Genomic DNA, 21,969 nt, shown 5'->3' with positions numbered 1-21,969 from the left:
TTTCCCGTCTCGAAAGGAGTCTTCCCGACCCGACGGAGAATGACCGCTCACACGAGGAACCAGTCTTCGTTCGTTACCGTAATAGCTCCTACTTGGTCTGTGAGTACAAATATCCCTAGGCTGTATTGAAGGAAGTCTTACCATCTTCACTGGAAATGTCGTAATCACCAAGCGTAACGGAATTGTTCGACGGTGTGATATCTCGACTGGATGCTCTGGACCTTATTGTGAAAGGGTTACGTGTCCCAGAATCTAGAGCAGATTTGCTTCCGTTGGGAACCGGCTTGATAGGATCCTCCTAGGAGTTGTCTATTGGACGCGTTATAGAAGTGGGCGTTACGTCCACGGGCTCCGGTTCGGTGGTGGCATGGTGGGAAGTTGATGGGAAGACTTATCGGATGCCAGTGCAAGGCAGGCCCTCGTATGGATTGACGGATCAACAATAATAGTCGACCACTTACGCAGCCGTAGTCTGATGGTCTTCTGAGGTAAATCTTTCTATGCGTCTTTGAGTAGTCTTTTGTGGTCTCCCCAGGTAGTTTTTTTTAGACGTCTGGTTATATCGATATTCTGCACCCCTTCTGAGTCGAGTAGACAGCAGAAAAGCCCAAAAGGCGCAGTCTGTGAAATGGGACATTCCCGATATGGTATAGAACCTTTGACCATTGAAGTTGAGAAGGCGGGGACAGCTTCCCGTCCTTCCGCCGTATACATATATGTCCGGTAGAAAGTCCGAAGTCCCCAATAACCTTGGAATGGTCCTTTCATTTTCATCAAAGTCTATGTAGTAGAGATCCCGGTGCTGTAACCACCAAGGCTGTAGGATAGTAAGGGCTAGCGTGTCGCAATATATCGAGGGGGTTTACGCATATTGCTTCGCTCAGGTTCAGTGAGTGGATAGTTTACTTGCTCTGCCAAAAAGGGCGAGGGACTGAGAACGAAGATGGAAAGGGAAAGCCAAGAAATGGCATAGGAAATCGGGTATGTACATGAGTATACACAGCAAAGAGCCATAAAGAGCCCAAACCGCGCCCGATACCAAAGGAACCACAAGCACGCCGTGCGATATAGGTGGGAGCCGACAAAGGGCAGGTATCAAACACAAGCAAATCAACAGAATCAACCATTAATCCAAGAGGTAACACGCGACGCTCCAAAACGGCCCACGTACTGCAGGCCGGTGCTGCCCATGGGGAAATAGCTGACGAGGTACCAGACGAGAGCAGCGAGCTGGAAGATGGAGGAGATGAGAGTGAGGAAGAGGCTCTGAAGCTACAGCGCACCAAAAAAGAGAAGTCAGTCAGCAAGAGTTTCTAGAAGAGGATGTGTTGCCAAATGTAGCAAGTGGATGGTGTGTAGTTGTGATATGCAGGTAGAACAAGAGGACCGAGTAGTCAGGAACGGTAAGACATAGATTGATCTCGATGGCTCTGGACTCCGCGCTCTGTGACACCGGGATGTGTCGGACAAGGTGTAGTAAGGGAAAGGGCATCCAAGTCCCGCGCCGTGGTGGGACGTGGTACTAACGCAAGATTCAGAGCAGAGAGACCGGCCGAGTGCAGGGTGGGATGGATTCGAAGGAGCACAAGCCGTGGTTTCAGGTTGTACTGCGCGATGGATGTGAAGGGTGCAAGATTCCCCTTTTCCCGGTTGTGCAGTGCGACCATACGGACTCGGGTATGAGTGAGGGGAACGAGTGTGCGACAAACAGGGAAATGTAGAGGGGAGTATCATGAGGGGGAGGGATCGTCGGCGTGCAACGAGATGAAGCGTAAAGACCAAACACGGAATCCAAAACCGGAAACGAAAGCGAAAGAAAAAGGAAATAAATTTTGCTTACCCCGATGGCGAAGTAGAGGGTGAGGGCGATCGATCCGAAATAGGCCGCTGTGAATGGCAACCGTGTTCCCGAGATCAAATGCCTAGCGTACGTCCACGGTCCCATGAGGACCGCCCATGATACCAAAAACAAGACTGAGCCGACGGACCATCTAGTAGAGAAACCTGTTAGCAAGAGATATCCAAGTCTAGAGACGAATTTTCTTGGCATGAGACGCAGATATAGGTCGAGGTCAGAACCAATCAGCTTGCAGTGTGAAGTACAAAGGCGCACATGGCCCCAAGCAGGGTTGACCGATGACCTGGTCTATGGCAGCTCGGGATTTGCCCGGTCGTCCAAGGGTAAGAGATAATAGGAAAATTCAAAAACAAAAACAAAACAAAACATGGCCATAGAAAGCTGGGGAACATAGCCCACATTAATGTGGACCACCGGGGAGGCAACTTACAAGACCGCGAATTTGCGGGGCTTGAGTGTCAAGACGGGGAATAAGAAGAAGCAGAGCATGAAACAGACGGCGGCGCCCAAATTACATGCAGCAAATATTAGCATGCGGTCCCACCGACTCACTATACGCAGAGTCCGTGTTAGTGTGTTTCTCTCTTCTATCGGCTTGCAACCACATAAACAAGCATGGTAATAATCCTCCCGGCGCAGGAACTGCAGTCTCATCACCTGGACCACACACAACGGTGTGCGGGAGGATCTGAGGATCGGATGGTCACAAGGCAGAAGGGAAAAAAAAAAGAAAAACTTACAAGCAAAGAAGCCCTCTCCTTCTTCCCTTCGAGTGGCTGCTGGCAATGGGGCTCCAGGGCCTTCATTATGAGTGGGCAGTTGAACATAACCGCCTTCGCCGAATGGATTATAAGACCGTAGACGAGATAGGAATGGGGTGTTTGATGACGCGCCAGTGTGCACGGGGAGATCCGGGTCTCTACGCGACCACCCTAGTGAGTTGACAGAGTCTCGGAACGAGTTATTCGCCATGTTTGAGACTAGTTCTAGTCAGGTCTTAGTCAAGTTTTAGATGACAAATGAACGAGTGGAGGAGCGTGCGCTGCTGCGTCTGCAGAGAAGGCCCGTGGTCGAGCAAGTCAAGACCAAGAGAACGGTCTGCAGGGACTATGCGAGATGGAGTGCAGATGATCTGCGCCGGGTGGTGGATGATCCTCAAAGATTGGCTAGAGGTGGGGACCTAGTAAAGCCAACAGAGGGGCAGATGACGACTGTGTCGAAGGTGAATTCGGCTTCCGATGAGGCTGGGACAGGCCGTGATCCGGTTCGAATGGGGGCCACTTTCGAGGAAAGTTCTCCGACTCGAAGATATGCGGCCAAGACCGAAAGATCGAAAGATATGAAATATGACAGGCTGATAGAAAGACTTTATGGACAGCCTCCCCGACCAAAAAAAGGGCTGCCTATTACACCGTGGAAAGGCGTCAGCCCAACGGATCTGCAGCTATCTCTGCGGAGTCGGTGACGACTGCAGGGGTAGCTTGGAAGTCCTCCGGCGCGGCGCAAGAGGATAGTAATCGACGATAGGCCGTGCAATACTGCGGCGAGATAAGCCAACCAAGCGGAAGATAGGTGGGAAGCGTTGAACCTTACGGGCACAATCCGAGAAGGGATGGGAAGTGAACACGGCGGAGGGAGGTCGACGGACGCTGATTGGACAAGGAAGCGCTGCGCTATCGATAAAGGAGGGTAGGAAGACGAGGGGAACCAAGCAAAATGACGAGATGGCGTGAAGCTACCGATGCGACCAACCCGATCGGCGTTAAGTGCTGAAGCTGTCAGATGATGGATTCCAGTGTTGGGGTACAAAGCTCTCGGACCGAGCCCTGTGGGGTTATAGACCAGGATTATCCTCATGGAAAAGATTACCAGAGGAATGAAAGAAATACATGTCACTTACCAGGGTGGGAATGTTGCCTACCTAGGTAAGTGGTAAGAGGTTAAGTTGTATGGCAAAGGGCAGTTCAGCAATGAAGTTGGGGAAAGGAGACTAGTGCCTAATAGGGTATAGCGCCAAATATGTATCAAGTATACCCTGGAAGTACATCACCCACCTATAAGCAACTTCACATATTCTTCCATGTCATTTTATATTTTATGTATTCTAAGTTCTTATGATGCTATAACATACATAGGTACATATCTTCTATTGTACATATTTACTCCTTCGCGCTATAACCGCTGGAATTTTATCAAAAACCCATAATATGCAGAACTATACTTTCCTATAGATACTTGTTGCATATTGAATCAAATCGACATACTTTAAATGGAGTTTCTGTGTAACTTACTTTGCTATACTATTGATTTACAATATAATAGTGTGTTCTTTACTATACTCGATATGGACTCATGACCATACTTAACCGTCCCCCTCTTTCTGCAACTTTCAGACCATTAGCCCACTGTCGATCCTCCATGGCTGATGCACACCCTGTGGCGATCGGCCGTAACTGTAACAGTAGAGTGCAAAGGTCTTGTATTGGACAGCCTTGTAGAAGCATTTATTAACGGCTGTAGTTGCCGGCAGCCGTATCGGAAGAACTCCGTGGAGATGTTCCAAGGTTGCATACCCATTATATAACCTTTTGACTGTATTCATGTAGCTACCCGTGTACCACCTAGGGGAATTATCCGATAACCATAAGGGCGCTAATATGCACTCCGGACTGCACCGTGGGTAACATTGGCACTAGCCTCATTGTTTCTGCTTTTACTTTTTCTGCTTTCCTGTTTTTTTCCCTTGCTTTTTAACATCTGCTTTACTTTTTGTGTTGGTACTCTGTAGAATGTCCGATGCACGAGTCGGTATATCCGTGACCCCCCCGGAATGGAGTGCGACCTTAACCACGTACGATGTCGTCATATCAGGGTCCTGTGCACGGGTTAGTCTCAACGTCCTATGTTGTAAGTGGGTTGAATACTATCAAAGTAGATGGAATATAACTCCCTTGCGTCAACCGTGGATACTATGGCCGAACCTTGACGGGACGGGACGTCAGATCCATTTCCCCTCCATAATGGGGAACAGTCTCCATCCGTCGATCCTACGAAAAACCATCTCCTAAACCGGAGTGGCTCACAAAGAGGGGGAAAGTTTGGCGATGTGGCTTAGCACAGTCATACCAAAATGAGGTGTATTGCTTTCATTCACTATTGGTGGAGGGGTCTGAAGACACATTCCAACCCCTCCAATTGTCTCTCTCCACCACATTCTATTCTATTTTCTGATTCGGTTCAAGACCGAACGGTTAAGTCCGAAATCCGAACCAATTAGCTAGATTGGACATTTGAACATTCTAAAAGTTCCAAATATATTGAACTATGACATTATTTCCTTTTGCCGCCGTATCCTCGATCAATACCTCCCTTACGTAGAACAAAATAACCCCAGACGCAAAGGCTAAGTGTGCAGTTAGAGCGGAGCAATAGGAAGGTCCAAGCTCCTTTGAAGATCACAGCGAGATATGATCGTCACTCCAGGTCTCCTCTCTGCACGACATCCCACATGAAGAAGACCGCACTGATCCTCTTGCAGAGTTGATGCTTATGGATGTGGTCTGTGTGCTATTATTTTTCCTTTTTTTTGGCTTTTCTATTTTCTATTTTTCTATTTTTCTATTAGGTATATATACTAGGATCTTGTCCAATCTCATCTACCTCTGGTATTGCCAAGGTAATGGGATTATGCATCTTATGTTCTCCGGATGGTATTTGGGATTAATAGTTATTTTCGCATGCTAGTCGATCTCTACCATTTCTGGTATCTCAAATACTAGTGCTCTGCATAGTTGATGAAATCAACCATGTCCACATGGTCTCATTTGGGGATCTTGAATATGTTCTGCAGACTTCCACTCTGATAGATTAGGGTTTCCTAGCAGATGGGTTTCGGTATGCTTGTAACCCCAAGACCTCATCTGATACATTCTTGCTCTATTCAAGACACCCGTGAGTCATGATCGTAGTAACAGGTGACAAATATCCCAATGTGTATCATGGGATGGCCGCCGTTTTACTTGATCCGGCTGTATCACCCTTCCCCCTTTGTCCAAGTTTGTTTTTTATTTTGGAATATGATTATATCTTTTTTCTCTCTCTTTAGTCATGTAGTATTTCCTTTTATTATTATTATCTATGTATAGCACGAGAAGACAAGAGGCTCGGGGGTTTTTACCGTTGCCACCCCTCCTTCACCCAAAAATCCACTCACATCCATTTACACCCTTTTTCCCTTCTGATCCAGATGGTAGTAGTCAACTTAAATATTAAAATAAAAATAAAATTCAATGTCCGATGGCGTAGGTGAATCTCATCGATTCCCACCGATCGACGGGCTGCATGACCGATGTTGTAATATATCAAATGAGAGATGCAGAAGAGCGCCGCTTGAGTTCATAAAGTCTCCATCCCCTCGGTCTGCGAAGCCTGCAAGTGCTCTTTCTCTGAGTTGTCACTGCATACTTCTATTCTCGAACTTTTCATTCGCAAAGACTCTATACCTGAACTGCTTTAGTATATCAAGGTACGTGGCAAGTCTTCATATATGACATACTGCCTTTGTTCCTGCGTCCGTGATCTATGCTCTATGCCTTGTCCCCACATGAGGATGGGGCTCTGCTCATATGTTATACATGGCTTGACCTGCATGCTTATGAAGATGCCTTGGAGATGTCTTGGTCTCCGGGATGTATACTCTTGATCTTTTGTTAACATCCACACAGCAACACAGGTCTATACCTAGGTATACTTATACTTAAGTATACTTATACCAACTGCATACACATCTCTTCTGGTAGGTACAACATTCCATCAAGTACCAAGCCCAACATGTTCTTTTCTTTTGTTATTGGGGGAGTAAGCGCTTGCGTCAACTCGTATTCCGATTGCAATCCGAGCGTGAGCATCAAGCCCCGAGCGAACACCCCAGGGGTCAAGGCGCAAGAGACATCGAATCGCAAATATATACAAAGGTGAATATGAACGGCGAACTATGCTATATATCAAGGATATCAAGGACGTTCTCGAAACTCGGATCGCCACATCTCACCGCCCTCCCACCGCTTGTTCCCCCACTCTTCTCCGGATTCTTGTTTTGCGTCAAACTGGCATCCAACTGCAACTGGATCAACTGGATCAACTGGGCTCGACTGGTTTCAACTGGGATCAACCGGGATCAAACTGGGACTGCCTGATTCGGGCTTTATTTCCTGCTCGTTTCTGGTCTTTCGGTCTCTAGTCTTCTCTCCGGATCTTGGTCTTCTTTCATTTCTCGCATTTGCGCACCACTCGGCTTTATTTCTTCTTTCATCGCTTACACAGTTCTTTAGAACTTTTTCAAGATTCTCTTCGGGCCTTGTGCCTTGCGATTGCCCCCAAGACACGTTTGTGGTATCTACACGGCCCCCTCGATTGTCGACTCATCCCGGCTTTAAAGAGGAAATTTCCCCGGCTTATTGGCTCGTCTCACAATCTCCCCGGACTTCATTCCTCCAATCCTTATTGTTTCAAGGGTAATTATTTGCATTCCTTTTTCTGGTCTATCTTGCATTTTATTGGGTTGCCTGTTTTGCCTTGCGCACGGAGGCCACATCTTCAAATCGCCGGGCGGGGTCGAGTCTTGACTAACATCATTTCCATACAGATCGTGACATTCTCACATCCGACATACCTTCCATCCTCTTATCCGGCGTCTCGGATCTAACTTTTGACAACTGTCACGGAGAGTCAGTAGGATCGGCACTACGACTCCTCCCTTAGCCCCTCGCCGATCTGCGCCCCATCCCAAACCCCCCTCAAGATTGTTTCACCGATGGCTGAAGCGAGTCTCTTCATCAAACACGAAACCGACGACTACACCCCTTTCATCATGTCACACTCCGGTTACTCGATGGGTAATCAATTCCCCACCGATGGGGTCGACCCATCTGACTTGACCATGCAGCAGCAGAATGGTTTCATGCCTTACTCTTATGGTTCACAACAGAACATGTCATCAAGCTTCAACTTCGGAAACTCCGGCATCGACACAGACGAGTTGTTGGATCTCGAAATCAGCGGCCAGAACGGTCATCAGCGTGATAATGTGAACTATCTCCAGGACCAGTCTGCTGGTGGTATCGCGATGAGTCACCAAAGCCAGATGTCGCATATGTACTCCAACACCCCGGATAATGCCCCCATGGCCAGCCCATTCGTCCAGAACAGCTTCAACTACGAACAGTACCGCATGAACCAGCAAAATCCCCACGTCCACAATGCCAGCTCCTTCGACCAGAATTACCTCGGCACCAAGCGCCAGAGCTTGCAAGGCATGGACCGTCCTTCATCTGACGGCCGCAGCCCCATGACTCCAAAGACACCGGCACTGGGTTCCTTGACATTGGGTACTCCTGAGTCTGGCAGCTTCCCGTCTCAGCCTATCCGGACCGGACTGCAAGCTCGCCACCAGAAGACCCTGTCCAACCAGTGGGATGGAACCCCTGGCAGCGGACAGTCGTACGTCGAGTCATCTCCCATCTCATCTCCTCCTAATCAATCGCACCACGCTGGAATCTCCGAGATTCTCAAGTCTGGGAAGCACGCCTCTCTGCCCGCTAAGGTTGACACTCATCTCCCTGGCGGTGGTGGAGACCTCGAATCCCAGGAAGCCAAGCGCCGACGTCGTCGTGCTTCGCACAACCTAGTCGAACGCCGCCGACGCGACAACATCAACGAACGCATTCAGGATCTCTCCCACCTAGTCCCTCAGCACCGACTCGAAGACGACAAGGTCCGAAAGCAACTTGTGAACAGCAGCGCTCTCTCCATGGCCGGCGGAGGTGGAAATGCCGCCACATCTCTTCTTGCTGGGGGCAACGGCCGCCGTGCGACAGCGGGTAACATCACAATGGGTCTCCCCATCGAAGAAAAGGAGAAGGGTCCGAACAAGGGCGACATCCTCAACGGTGCCGTCAGCTGGACTCGTGACCTGATGTGGGCCCTGCACGTCAAATACCAACAAGAAGCGGAACTCGCGGAGTTGATCGGCAGTCTGGGTGGAACCTGGCCCTTCGAGCAAACCGAAGAGGAGAAGCGCATGCGCAGCGAGATCCTGGATGCACTGGAGAGGAATGATCCAACTTCCTTCAGCTACACCCGTGGACCTGGTAGCGGTCTGCGCGTCCCCAAGCACACTAACATCGCCGGCGATGCCGTGCAGGGCGGCGACATGTCCGGCTTGACTCCTCCCAGCCTGAGTCCTTCGTTCCACAGCGGCACCAGCAGCGCCAACGGCGCCGGTCAACCCCAGTACTGGAACAGTGCTGGCCATGCTGCTATGAGCTTTAAGGAGGAGGACGAGTACGGCATGGAGATGTAAATGGCTCGTTCGTGCCTTTCTTTTGGTCATTCGAGTTGACCTTTGCATACACGGCGTATTAATACGGGGACCGATCAGTCGGCGTACCAGGAGTGAAAGACAACGGGCTTATGATTTCATTTTTTTTCTCTTTTCTCTTTCTTGTGTTGTGATTAAGGCATCCATGTCAGTACGAGTAATTCTCTTCTTTTCTCTTCTTGTCTTGCTTTTTTGAATCTTTCCTGGGGCTTGTGCTTCTTTCGGCTTTACCTTGCTTTATTCTTATTCCATATCGATACCCCGTTTATTTCCTTGATCTTTTTCTCGACTTGAGCTACGCCATTGACCCATCTTCGGATAGCGTTCATGGTTTGCAGTTCTATGCATGTTTTTTGTTTACCTATTTGTGTTCTGAATCCATTAAAGTTCCTGAAATTTGATCTTCCTATTCTCTGATTCTGTGTGCTTGGGCATCTGTTGCACAATAAACGTGATTGCATCTTCCCTAATACCCCCTTTGCTTCTCTTGATGCCGAGTATCTATCAATCCATCTATGGTCTGTAGCACAGCATATGAGTTTTTGAGGCGCATATATGTAGTTGTTTTGTAGAAGAATACGTTAGTTAGGGGACAATAGAGAACGATTCTCCAATCAAATATACTAGGTCATCACACCGCAACGGTATATCTCCCCCATTTTAACACTACAATGGATGTGACAAGTTAGGTATCACCCCTATTCCACATTATACCACATCTACATAGGACCATCTTAGCAGAAACAAGGAGGAAAGTAAGCACTCAGATTACAAAATATATATAGAGCCACCCACTATCCAAACCACAAAGCCAAAAACAACCACAGAAATAACAACCTATTAACCAACCAACCAGCGCCCGACAAGCAAAAACAATTCACCAAGCAGCATGACCACCGTCAATACGGAGATCACTACCAGTCATGAAACTGCTCGCATCCGAAAGCAGGAAAACAGCAGCACCGCGATACTCCCGCGGATGGGATAACCGACCTAGCATATTCTCTTTGGCGAATTGGACACGACGCTCGGGATACTCGACGAACATCATCTCCAACATCGGGGCGAGGATGTAGCCGGGGGAGAGGGTGTTGACGCGGATATTGTACGGACCCCATTCGGCAGCGAGGTTGCGGGATAGTTGGATCACGGCTGCTTTGCTTGCGTTGTAGACGGGACAGATTAAGCCCTGTTTGCATTAGTGATGATATCCGTAGGATAGGAATGATGGTATAGGGAGGAGGAAGAGATGCGAAACTTTGGTAAGAACCCAGACGATGGAAAAACAAAGATAGAAAGAAAGAAAGAAAGAAAGAAAGAAAGAAAAAGAAAGCAACCCACCCTATTAACAACAGTCCCACTCATACTAGCAACTAGCACAATACTCCCCCCATTCCCAAACCGAACCATCTGCCTCGCAACAGCCTGAGCCGTCATGAATACCCCAGTGACATTAACCTCAAGCAAAGCATTACTATCCTTCGCGGAGTATTGCAGAGCAGGGGTTTCCTGCTGGATAGCAGCTGCAGCGATGAGGCCGTCTACACGACCCTCGCGATTGGCGATATCTTCGACGACGGCATTGAGGAGGATTGTGTCGCGCACGTCGACGCAGCGGTACTGCAGCTCGGTGTGCCATGTGTTGGCGCGTTGCTGGTTCTCGATGAATTCTGGTGTCTTTAGGAGTAAGTTTTGTCCTTATTTTAGTGGAGATTGGAGGTTGTAGTACTCCCATTGTAGTACAACCACAAGGGAACACATACCGGCTCTGGGAGATGGTCTAGAGCGTACACTCTGGCGCCCGCTTGTAAGAGAGCCTCTGCTAGGGTCAGGCCTAGGCCGCGGGCGGCACCTGAGATTAGGATTACTTTGCTTTTTAGGTTGAAGTCGGGGAGGGTTTGGTTTAGGATGGGGGTGGGGACTGGGGCTGAGGTGGGGAGCTCGGTTATGGATGACATTGGATGTTGATAGGATGGTTTTGGAATTAGATGCTGTTGGACTATTAAAGTAAATAGAAGGTGATGAAGGTGAAGATGTGAAGTTAGATGGACCTTAATCATGCAAACAGTGGAGGCTCTTTATAGTGTTTCATACATGCATGATGCTTCTGGGCATTAGGTCGCGTGAACAGCAGAAATTGAAGGGACACAAGAGAATGTTTCTTGTTTTCTTTCCCCGGGTGGGTTCTGGCTTGGATATGGCTATTGGAGGTACCGAGGATGATGTTTAAGGTTGTATGTTGTATACGAAGATCTGGGCTATCCGGGGTATCCATGGATATATTGTACTTGATATTCAGATCCAGCTAATGACCAAGAATCAGCTTGAAGGTCTGTCTTTTTTCATTGAGTTAAGATCTATGGTGTCTGGTCTATAATAGATCTAATCGATCCCAACCTGCGGCCTCTTGGAGTGTTTGTCTGGTTGCCAGAGCTGGTCGATAGCATTTGACGTACGCATTGATGATCTGTGTGATAGGAAGCTACAGTGGAGGGACTATCTATAGGATATATCCTGGACAAGACTGAGGATTAGATCGGAGGAGCGGGAATTGTGGCAAAGATATTGAGCTTACAGGTCTGTGACGTATCCAAAAGGCTTGGCCAAAAGACCTGGAAATTGACGGAATTTATATGATTTAGATTATTTATATAATTTATATATTCAAAATTCACTTTGAGATAAATATTCTAAGACAGAAATGCCCTCCTTTACAGTCAAATCGTAAATCATGAGGTAGATGATGGTAGATAATATGGGTAAATGTCCAGAATGGGAGCACTATAAGCAGAGGGATATTGGGATATTGAGACAAACCCCACAAATATGATAAAATAAATCCGAATAGAACATGGCCAGAAAAAGGAAAATCAGTTGGAGATTGCATGGGGTTCACCATCTTCGGTCGCAGTGGGGGCAACGGACTTCTCGCGCCAATTAACACCCTTCGACTTAAGCTCCTTACGAGCCTTGCGACCACGACAACAAGCCGCACAGCAAGAGCCAATCTGAAGGATAAAGGCGATCAAACTGAACGCCGAAGCAATCCACATAAAGACCATCATCTGGGTGCCGACGTGCCCCTGGATGTTGAGACTCGGGTCGGCGTTTGAGAAGACGTTGGCGAAGATCACGAACATCACCGTCGCGACAGCAGATCCGACAACCGTCACCAGCGCGGTGAAAAATGTCAGAATCAACATGGGCAGGGCGCGCAGCCAGACGAAGGTTCGCCGACGGTGGGGTGGATTCCCCGCGGGCGGGTGGCCGTCGTTGTACCCTGCTGCCCAGGCTTTGATGCTCCGTGGGTGTCGAGAGGACACGGCGAGCGGGGCGACGAAGATCAAAACGAAATTCAGGACTGCTGCGGCGAGGAGGAGTCCGAACATCCAGTGGGAGGCGGTGCGGGCTAATTTCAATGGGCTTTCAATGTCGGCCGGGAGAGCGACTGCGTGGGGCCGTTAGTCTTTACATTCCAGGGGTGTCCTTGCGGGGGATATTGGTATAAACGTACCCGTAGCACCGGCCAGCAGCTCATTCAAGATGATCTCAACCGGGTTGAAGGCATAGAGAGTCTCCGGCTTGGAGCAGTGGGTGATTCCCTGTCCATTGTATCCTTCACAAAAGTTCCATAGGCCGACCTGGTAGAAGTCGTGCAGACCGATTGTTTGGGCGATGGAGTTGATAAGGACGGCATTGGGGATGGAGACCGGGATGATATTGGCAAGATCGAGGTAGAGGAAGTATGTACTGCGTAGGACTGGTTTATTGGAGGTGTTGCCAATGACCACCAGCACCAAAAAGATCCAAGCGATCAAATACAACAGCGACCGTAATATGCGATGCCAGTGGACGGTGGACTTTCGCTGGCGGTCGATTGGACTCGCGGATTTGAAGAAGGGAAGCTTCCGCTTGCCATTGTCTGTCTCATGCATGGTAGAATAATATTGGGGGAAAAGGAGAGAATATCCAAAAGGCCGAAGAGAAGAAAGAGAAATTTAGGGTTCGCCGAGATGACGTTAGAACATCTCCCAGGGAAAAAGATGCCCAGCTGTTTTTGAGCTAAGTGGATATGTTTACCGGGTCTATATTGGGTCGATTGGGTCTATTGGGTCTATTGGGATTCAAAATGTTCAAATTTAAATTTCATCAGATCGTCGTTCTTAAGATCGTCAGTGGCTGGACACTAGTGTTGGCCCCCTGGCCTATGATGATCATTTAGGTTTATTTTAGTACGTTAAAGGACATGGAAGAACATGTTAAACTGCAAGAGAATGGAAATATCACCGGGTAGATTGGGGCAGATTAGGTAGAAGCATATATGTGTCGTATTAATAGGGTGAGACAGAGTAGCTCTACTCCGTCGACTTAGTTCGACCTAAATATGTAACAGGCAGCAATCGGCATAAGAGCCAAGAGGCTGGAGATCACTGCCTTCCGACTTCGCCCCCTTATATATAAAAGGAATATAAAAGGAATATAAAAATCTCATTGGCCCGTCATTCTCCCTTATTGATGATCGACGTCATTAGTTAAAATCTCCACTTGATTAGGTAAGTTGAAGTATTTCCCCAAGGTCTTCTCCTATCTTGTCTTGGGCACATTGTTATCCTATATCACACACTATGAGGTGGCCTACAGTTCTTCTCGGCCTCCTCGCCGTTGCCCTGGCACAGGACTCATCAACCGAATCCTCCGAATCCGGGACGACCACCGATGGCACGGTTGTGTCCGTCACAACTCCCGTGGCCATTCCTTCAGGTACCTACCAAGAATTCAGTACAACAATCACACTGAGTGACGGTGATGAGTCGGTTATTGCATCGACCACTCATTATAATGGCACAAGGACTGCCTCCAACCAGACGGCAGTCACCACGACTTCCGACTCGTTGACTTTGCTGGTGGGCGGTGGAGGAACGACAGTGATCGGGAACAATAGCATGAACGCGACTGCGACCGCCACTGGTACAGCTACAAACACACCTGTCGTCAATACTAGGCCCTGTAACAACTACCCCGAGTTCTGTACTAGAAAGTACTCCAACATTACCATGGTCGCAGCGCACAACAGCCCGTTTGTGCGCAAGAACAGCGTCGCCGCCAACCAGGAGCTGGATGTGACGACACAACTCAATGATGGAGTTCGCACTCGTAAGTGGAGCTTGGCTTTTGTAGGAACTAAACCCTGATTAACCTGTGGTCTAGTGCAATTCCAAACTCATTACGTGAATGGCACTATATATCTGTGCCACACAACCTGCCAATTGCTCAACGCCGGCACCCTCGAAGAATACCTGACCGATGTCAACAAGTGGATGCGGAGGAACCCGTACGACGTGGTGACCTTCATCATCGGCAACTTCGACTATGTCTCGCCTGAGAACTTCACCACCCCCATCTACAACTCCGGCCTAAAGGACCTGATCTACACCCCCACCAAGGTCCCAATGGCCCTGAACGACTGGCCCACACTCTCAGAGATGATCCTGAAGCAGAAGCGCGCAGTCTTCTTCATGGACTACCAAGCCAATCAGACCGCGCACCCATGGCTGATGGATCAATTCTCGCAGGTGTGGGAGACGCCCTTCTCGCCCACCGACCCTGCCTTCCCCTGCACACAGCAACGCCCACCCGGTCTGTCCGAGGCAGACGCCAAGGACCGCATGTACATGGCCAATCACAATCTGAACCTGCAGTTGAATCTCGGATCTCTGAGCATGTTGATCCCCAATACTGCTCTGCTTGATGAAACCAATGCCGTGAATGGCAGTGGCAGTCTGGGTGAAATGGCCCAGGAATGTAATAGTGAGTTGAGACTGTATTTGGTTTTTGATGTGCATTGCTAACTCGGAACAGAAACATGGGGCCGTCCGCCTAACTTCCTTTTGGTGGATTACTATAACTACGGCGATTTCAACGGCTCAGTCTTCGAGGTCGCTGCCCAGATGAACAATGTCACTTATGACCGTAATTGCTGTGGCAAGACGTCTGGTGCTCTGCGCGAAGTCTCTGTTGGCGGCATGTCGACTGTGCTTCTGGTGGCAGTGGGAGTGCAGATGCTGATGTCTGCGTTCTGATTTCCACGATATCTATGATTTGTATTTTGGATGCATGACCGGATTGGTCGTCGGCGCTAGGTTTCTTCTTTTTTCTTTCTTCTTTCTTCTGGCCGTACATATTACTTTGTACTGGATATGAATTTGATATAGTACTTACAGGTACAATGTTGTAGTTGTTTTAGTTATTGATCTATACATAAACAGTCAACAAGCAGACATCCGCAATTGACTGGACTGGAACAAATCAAAATAAGAGATTTCCAAAGAACCAACTCCTTTCCATCCAACAAAACCAACCTTGGAACATACCAAGCAGAACATCTAAAGAGAACATCTAAAGCATACCCATCAGCTCCCGATATCACATGACCCTCCCCACCGCACCGCAAACCAACTCCACCACCCTATCACCCTCACACCAAACCTCACCCCTCACCCCAAGCTCTCGCCAAACCGCCAAAATGGTCGACATCGTCCCTCTAAGCAGCTACCCCTCCTACATCGACCTCCTCCCCTCAATCCAAACCTGCAACATAACAAACCTACCCGAGAATTACTTCCTAAAATACTACCTGTACCACGCCCTGACCTGGCCGCAGCTAAGCTTCGTCGCGGTCGTGCGTCCGCGCGGCGGATACAAGTCCAGCCCCGCAGGCATCGCCGGCAATGTCTCAGGCGAGTATCCCAAGGTCGTTGGATACGTGCTTGCAAAGATGGAGGAGGAGCCCACAGACGGCTTGCAGCATGGTCATATTACCAGTCTGAGTGTTATGCGGACGCATCGGAGGTTGGGGATTGCGGAGAGGTTAATGCGGATGAGTCGTGAGTGGCACCTTGTTTTTTCTTGATTTTGCATGCGTTTCTTGATTTTGCATGTTACATACATTTCTGGGTTCTGTGTTTTGCATCCGCGTTTGAAATGATCAAAGCTCCATACCCTGGACATTCCATTACAGTTCCGAGCTAATATCCATTCTTACAGAACGCGCAATGGCCGAGTCTCACCGCGCGCATTTCGTCTCCCTGCACGTGCGCATGTCGAATGTTGCTGCGCTGCGACTGTACCGTGATACGCTTGGCTTCGAGGTCGAGAAGGTCGAGGATGGGTACTATGCCGATGGCGAGGATGCGTATGCTATGCGCTTGAACCTGCAGAGCATGTGGCTTGATTGGAAGGCTATTGAGAAGCGGGATGCGGAGAATAATAAGGAGAAGAATGGGGAGGAGGGGAATGAGGATGAAGGGGAGGAGGTTGGCGATCTTGGGAAGAAGGACGCAGAGAAGATGATTCGGGTTAAGGTCGGGAGGGGACTTGGGGTTGGTGATTTGGTGGAGAAGAATGAGTCCAAAGCTTGAAGATATGGATGTGAATATAGATGCAAACGGTGATGAATGCTCTTTGTATGTATAGAGATATTTTGAAAAAAGTTTCATTTCAGTATATTTGAATGTGTGTGTAGATGGAGATGCGAATTGTAAAGCTTTCTTCGCGAATGTCCTGTGTATCAATATGAATCGTGACTTCGTCGACTTGGATGTGGTCGAGATTTGAACCATACATTGAGAAGCAAACCGTTTTTCGCCGTCCTCCCAAGGAAAGATTGAACTCCAAGCTGAAAACAGAATTAAAGAAAATGGAAGATCAACAATATCCAGCTATTCCAGATCATTTACTTCCCGAATCATCCTCTTTCGACTGTTGCTTTTTCACCTTGCGCGGCAATAGCATGTCCTTTAACCGACTAGACGTGTCAGTCGGTTTCACTTTCTTGCCAGAGGCAGAGTCTCCAGTAGGTGGCAAGTCCTGAGTGCTCGGCCGTGAGATAGCAGGGGAAGGGGGATTAGAAGCAAATCCAAAGCCAACACTCGCGCTATTCGGTGTAGAAACCGGACTAGGCTCAGTTTGTGTGCTGACTGGACGTGGAGGCATAGGTGGTTTGGATCGCTGAGAATCTTCCAGCCACAGCATCCCAAGCTGCTGATCTAGCGACTGGTCATGCATATGTTGCGCCTTATCACCTTCATTAGCGCGAGCTTGTCGTACCTGGCGGCGTCGGATGCGTCTGCGCTCGCGCTGCTCGTCCCGTGCTCGGCGCAGCGTGTCCCGGAACGCCTTCTTGGTGGCGCGCATTTCTTCCTTCATGGCGCGTCTATCGACCGAGTTGCGCTGCTGCTGCTCGGGTGAGTCCCAGCGACCCCAGTCGGTGTCGCTGGATTGCTGGTTGTTTTGTTGGCTTTGGCTGAAACCGGCTCGCCAGTTATTTTTACCGGAGAATTTGGCTTCTCGGCGGGACTCTTGCAGGACTGAGATTTGCCGGCGGAGATCGACGGCCGCGTCATATAATACTCGATCGTGACGATCGTCCAGGAGTTCCAACTGAGTGCGCACCGTGGCAAGGTCTGATACGTCTAGGTCCGATGTTGTCGACAGGGAGTCAATTGAGCTGAACGAGGACTCGGATGAGACGGAGCTCACCGAGACTCGTCTGGTTCGTTCGGCCGCGGGAGGCTCTATTAGAAGCTGTTCCGCTGGAGGCTTAGGTTTGTTGCTATCGATCCGGCTGATTGTCTCAGGCCGACTCGTCGGGTTAGGACTTGTAGGGCTGGGGCTTTGAATGGGGGTCGTTGGGCTATTGGCGATGGGACGAGGCGAGTTATCCCAGGCCGGCCGGGGGTAGTAGCCACCACCATATGGAGGCCCAGTCATTGGTGCTTTCCGACTATGAAGCCTTGCCTGCTCTTCAATCCAGCGGCCATGTGCAATAGCCTGTTCCTCGACCTGACGTCCATAATGCTGCGCCTGCGCACTGATTTGGTCTCCATATTGTAGTGCCTGTTCGCTGAACCGCTCCCCATATTTCTGCGCTTGTGATGCGATCTGTGAGATCCACCCACGCGTTCCGCTCTTGGTGCCGTTGTTGGGATACTGCGGTTGCTGCTGCGGATAGTTCCAATTGTTCCATTGCCATGCGCTTTGAGGTGGATGGGGGTAATATTGGGGTGGCTGGTTAGGGGATATGGGAGGAGGGTATGGAGGGACGCCATATACACCATATGGAGATGGGGGCACATGTACGTGGGGGTTGGCGAACCGAGGAGGAGGCATGGACCAAGGGGTCGGCGAAGGAACATGTTGCCCAGGCACAGGCGACGGAGCATTTGAATTTCGAATAGGCTGACCTTCCACTGAACCCGTTGCCGCTGGATAGCATCGAGGACATAAAGCGGACGACGGCGCGGAATCAGGTTCGCCCACATAGACAAAGACAACATGAGTAGCGCGGAGCCCGAAAAAGCATTCGTTCCATTCGGCGACAACGGCAGCGATTCGAGCCTTCCGTTGCTCATCAGTCTCCTGCGGGCGATCCTTGCGGTCACGTCTAATTTCCGCTCGTAATTGCCGTGGAAGGTGTTGAGAGGATGCAGCCAGCCCTAATTGCGGAGGAAAGAGGTACTTCAAGAAGGTGTCCCAGTCCTGTTGGGTAATCTCATTGAACCGCGAAGCCCAGCAACGCGGCCGTCGTGGAAAATCCTTGGCTTGGCTCCGGGGATAGATGGTCATATGATGTGGTAGAAGACCCCGGCTTTCGTCTATGACTGAGGGGAGCCGTTCCTCAAAGTACGCAGCGGCGGATCTGAAATGTGTCGGCACAACCGTCGGCTGTGTCGGGACACGAGAACTACTTGCATCCTGCGTCGGGGAGACACTCACGCCAGGAGCAATTGCCTGAGAGGAAGTGTTGTTCCGGCTGTTCGGTGCGAGTAATGGGTCGACGGCCGAGTACGGGGGTGGTGGAGCCTCCTCCTGGTCCATTTTGAGAAGGCGGTTACGGTCGGCCTGGGAAGAGCAACGGGCGGCAAGAATTTAGTGGCCTCGGAAGCGCTATAGGACTTTTGTCAGACCTGAATCCCCATGCTGTGATAAGATAACGAAGACCTGAGGGTGTTGGAAGGCAGCAGGATTACTGTAGATGGGTCATGTTAGCGTCAAATACTTGGCGCATCATTTTTCGAGAGACGTTGTATCCTACCTGGAGAACGGACGGAGTGACTTGCAAGGACAAAAGGTATACTGAGACCGTGATGAAGGGGGAGACGAGGAAGAAGGTGGATCTCGGGGGAGCGAAGAAAGTGACATTGGGATATTGGCGGAGACGATAAGATAACTTATCTCCTTATCGATTGCCCAAGTGCCAAGACAACTTTCAGGCGCAAACTTCCAATGTTGGGAATACATATGTTTGCAAGATTGAACAGACTGATGTTAGGAGGATTGAATACTGAATGCCAGAGGTAATCTATTAGTGGCTATCTACATAGCCATTTTCACATCGAGAGACTATGGTGTGAATGGTGCTTTGAATGTTATTTGGCGGAAGCTGAGGAACTATAAATTCATTATGATCCCCATAGGATTTTTTGACGCATTGCCCAAGCTCTTTCTGCTTGGCTTGGAAACACACCTTCGAACCTTACTTATGTATGTTGTAACTGGAAAACTGGCATTGTTGTTAGAAAGCAGAGAATCCATTAGGCAAACCAGCATATAGCTCCCATCGTTGGAAGGATGCAACAAGCGACACTTGTAGTAGGTCGAAGTCCGTATTATTTTATCTCATATTGATGGGTTTGAGGTATACTAGGTTGCGGACATTTGCAGTTCATGGTGCTTTTACTTTGGCCAAGTGCTTTTACTTTGGCCAAGGTGCGCACACTGCTGGTGGCGGTAGATGGATTCTTGGATCAAGTATGCATAGTGCCTTTGGGCGGTAAACTATTCCTCATCTGTCACTATCTATGAGTGATTGTAAGTGAGGCTATATTGTAGATCCTGTCCGCCCGAACCATTTCATCGACTTTCATTCTCTCATCTCTTCTCCTTTCTCCCGTACACCTCTATTCCTTTCTAAAAAGCTGCAGTCAAATTCCATTTCCTGTTAGCAGCTTGAAAATCTTTCTTGGCCCACAAGGCTGCTCGGTTGTCTCAATTGTGGTATGGAATCTACTATCTTCTGATCTTCGGTTGTTGACTGAAAGACAACAAGAGGCATCCACACCACAGATACACGCCCCCGTGGTGTAGGAAAATATTTCATTCGACCAACCGATTCGGTAAGTGGTCAGATATTTACTGTGAGAGCTATTAAAAAATCACAAACTAACATGGTTGGTGTTCGTATAGTCCCAGACAGCGTATCCTCTCACTTTACAACGACACGCCAAGATGTCTGCAGAGCACACTCGCGATTGGTCGACCCTGCTTCCAGTTGAGAAGCCGACTGGAGAAATTGACCAGGCATTTGAGCTGCCACAAATCGGCTGCTTCACCCTGTACCAGTTTCCCTGTGTTCTAAAACATCCCAAGGACTATCCCACCTGGCGCACTGAGATCAACCAAATCCTCAAAATCCACAGACTCCATCGGCTCATTGACTCTGGCATCCCCCGCCCTTACAAGGACTCGCCCAATGCTAGGAGATGGCAACAGATGTCCATCGAGGTCCGCAACTGGATCGCGTGGAACATGAATCCAATCCTTGTGCGCATGATTGTGAAGGGCCAGCCTCGAGCTGAACTGGCTGATGAGTTCATGATGGGGACTGAGACGATTCTTCAGCGGTTTGCTCGTAGTCCCGCAGAGGACTACGAGAGTATCTCCGCCACTTTATTCAAGCTCATTGAGTGCAAGCGTCGTGACTTTCCTAATGCCCGGGAGTTTGCTCGATGTGTCATGGAGAGTTACACTCTCACCATGAATATGAAAATGGGAATTCAGCCATTTGTCCCGGTGCTGATTCTGTTGTCGGAAATTGAGGATGATGTGGGAACAGAATTTGTCAACCTGAGATATGACCAGCTGGCGAATATGCACAACCCCGCCCAGGATATTACCCAGGCATACTTTGAAAACTTTTACTTCGACGTGTTGGAGCACCTTGAATCGATGGCTGAGACAACTGGCGATGTGGTTCCTCCATTGACCGAATGACTATGTTTGATGACGATGGAAGTCTTTGAGCGTGCAACAAGAGCATGGAAAGAACATGGCTAACCTTTGTCGTGGGATAACCAATGGCCCTACAAAGGATAGCTTTATTCTGGTTGAAAATGATATGAAGTGTGTTCGAAGACGTTGAAAAGGGGAGAATGAACATGATATGGAGGGTGTTTTCCAGAGGTTGTTTCGAACAGTGGATTGGTCCGAGAGGACAAACTGTGTGGTCGAGGCACATGCCATCAATTGCTTGTAGTTCCCATCAAATGAAATCTTTACTCAAGTTTGATAATCACAACCCCTCGACATCACAAGGCTGAACCCTATGAGTTATGCGCATTAAAATAAACATAAGGTTCCATGCGATATGAAAGTGGCCCCACACTGAGACCACGGCACCACCAAGCAATGATTCAGCGCCTGACGGTTCGATCGTTTCCAGGATTGTGATTGGTCAACAAATATAAATAGTGGAGCACTGAATCATCGCTCGGAAGTGTGTCCATCACGTTGTCAATGCATGGCGGTCCGAAGTTGAATACTTCGTCGGGCTTACGCGAGTTTTCTCGATTTATGAACCACTTTTACAAACATAATCGTATTTATGACTCAATATAGGCCAGTAATAACGCTAATTGTGGGATATATCGGATAACTTCCGGAATTTATACAGGAC

The 21,969-nt window shown here is 49.0% G+C and overlaps 9 protein-coding genes across 9 annotated transcripts; 4 read left to right on the top strand and 5 right to left on the bottom strand.

Moving 5' to 3' along the window:
- Positions 1–47: 47 nt before the first annotated feature.
- On the bottom strand, positions 48–298 carry N7489_003963 (uncharacterized protein; the record flags this gene model as incomplete). The annotated part of the gene is made up of 2 exons (XM_056709715.1): positions 48–115; positions 142–298. Coding segments are annotated over 2 exons (225 nt in total), but the record flags the coding sequence as incomplete, so codon positions are not given.
- An 821-nt stretch (positions 299–1,119) lies between these two features.
- N7489_003962 (putative Golgi traffic protein SFT2) lies at positions 1,120–2,830 on the bottom strand (the record flags this gene model as incomplete). The annotated part of the gene is made up of 4 exons (XM_056709714.1): positions 1,120–1,272; positions 1,841–1,991; positions 2,289–2,409; positions 2,599–2,830. The coding sequence occupies 4 exons, from the start codon at positions 2,828–2,830 to the stop codon at positions 1,120–1,122; spliced, it is 657 nt and encodes a 218-aa protein (XP_056568135.1).
- Positions 2,831–7,670: 4,840 nt separating this feature from the next.
- On the top strand, positions 7,671–9,218 carry N7489_003961 (basic helix-loop-helix domain-containing protein; the record flags this gene model as incomplete). Its single annotated transcript, XM_056709713.1, has 1 exon — positions 7,671–9,218. One exon carries the CDS (start codon positions 7,671–7,673, stop codon positions 9,216–9,218), a length of 1,548 nt encoding a protein of 515 aa, XP_056568134.1.
- An 895-nt stretch (positions 9,219–10,113) lies between these two features.
- Positions 10,114–11,194, bottom strand: N7489_003960 (uncharacterized protein; the record flags this gene model as incomplete). The annotated part of the gene is made up of 3 exons (XM_056709712.1): positions 10,114–10,425; positions 10,578–10,913; positions 11,000–11,194. 3 exons carry the CDS (start codon positions 11,192–11,194, stop codon positions 10,114–10,116), a joined length of 843 nt encoding a protein of 280 aa, XP_056568133.1.
- Positions 11,195–12,106: 912 nt separating this feature from the next.
- Positions 12,107–13,171, bottom strand: N7489_003959 (SUR7/PalI family protein; the record flags this gene model as incomplete). Its single annotated transcript, XM_056709711.1, has 2 exons — positions 12,107–12,684; positions 12,751–13,171. The coding sequence occupies 2 exons, from the start codon at positions 13,169–13,171 to the stop codon at positions 12,107–12,109; spliced, it is 999 nt and encodes a 332-aa protein (XP_056568132.1).
- Positions 13,172–13,861: 690 nt separating this feature from the next.
- N7489_003958 (uncharacterized protein) lies at positions 13,862–15,316 on the top strand (the record flags this gene model as incomplete). The annotated part of the gene is made up of 3 exons (XM_056709710.1): positions 13,862–14,390; positions 14,445–15,044; positions 15,096–15,316. 3 exons carry the CDS (start codon positions 13,862–13,864, stop codon positions 15,314–15,316), a joined length of 1,350 nt encoding a protein of 449 aa, XP_056568131.1.
- A 347-nt stretch (positions 15,317–15,663) lies between these two features.
- Positions 15,664–16,654, top strand: N7489_003957 (peptide alpha-N-acetyltransferase complex A subunit ARD1; the record flags this gene model as incomplete). Its single annotated transcript, XM_056709709.1, has 2 exons — positions 15,664–16,120; positions 16,281–16,654. 2 exons carry the CDS (start codon positions 15,664–15,666, stop codon positions 16,652–16,654), a joined length of 831 nt encoding a protein of 276 aa, XP_056568130.1.
- Positions 16,655–16,964: 310 nt separating this feature from the next.
- Positions 16,965–19,112, bottom strand: N7489_003956 (uncharacterized protein; the record flags this gene model as incomplete). The annotated part of the gene is made up of 1 exon (XM_056709708.1): positions 16,965–19,112. The coding sequence occupies one exon, from the start codon at positions 19,110–19,112 to the stop codon at positions 16,965–16,967; it is 2,148 nt and encodes a 715-aa protein (XP_056568129.1).
- A 1,410-nt stretch (positions 19,113–20,522) lies between these two features.
- Positions 20,523–21,287, top strand: N7489_003955 (uncharacterized protein; the record flags this gene model as incomplete). The annotated part of the gene is made up of 1 exon (XM_056709707.1): positions 20,523–21,287. The coding sequence occupies one exon, from the start codon at positions 20,523–20,525 to the stop codon at positions 21,285–21,287; it is 765 nt and encodes a 254-aa protein (XP_056568128.1).
- Positions 21,288–21,969: the final 682 nt, after the last annotated feature.

This window comes from Penicillium chrysogenum, assembly GCF_028827035.1.
Source record: "Penicillium chrysogenum strain IBT 35668 chromosome Unknown utg000002l_segment0_segment0, whole genome shotgun sequence".
NCBI lineage: Eukaryota > Fungi > Ascomycota > Eurotiomycetes > Eurotiales > Aspergillaceae > Penicillium > Penicillium chrysogenum.
The sequence above is the reverse complement of the archived record's forward strand: the minus strand, read 5'-3'. Positions and strand labels throughout refer to the sequence as shown.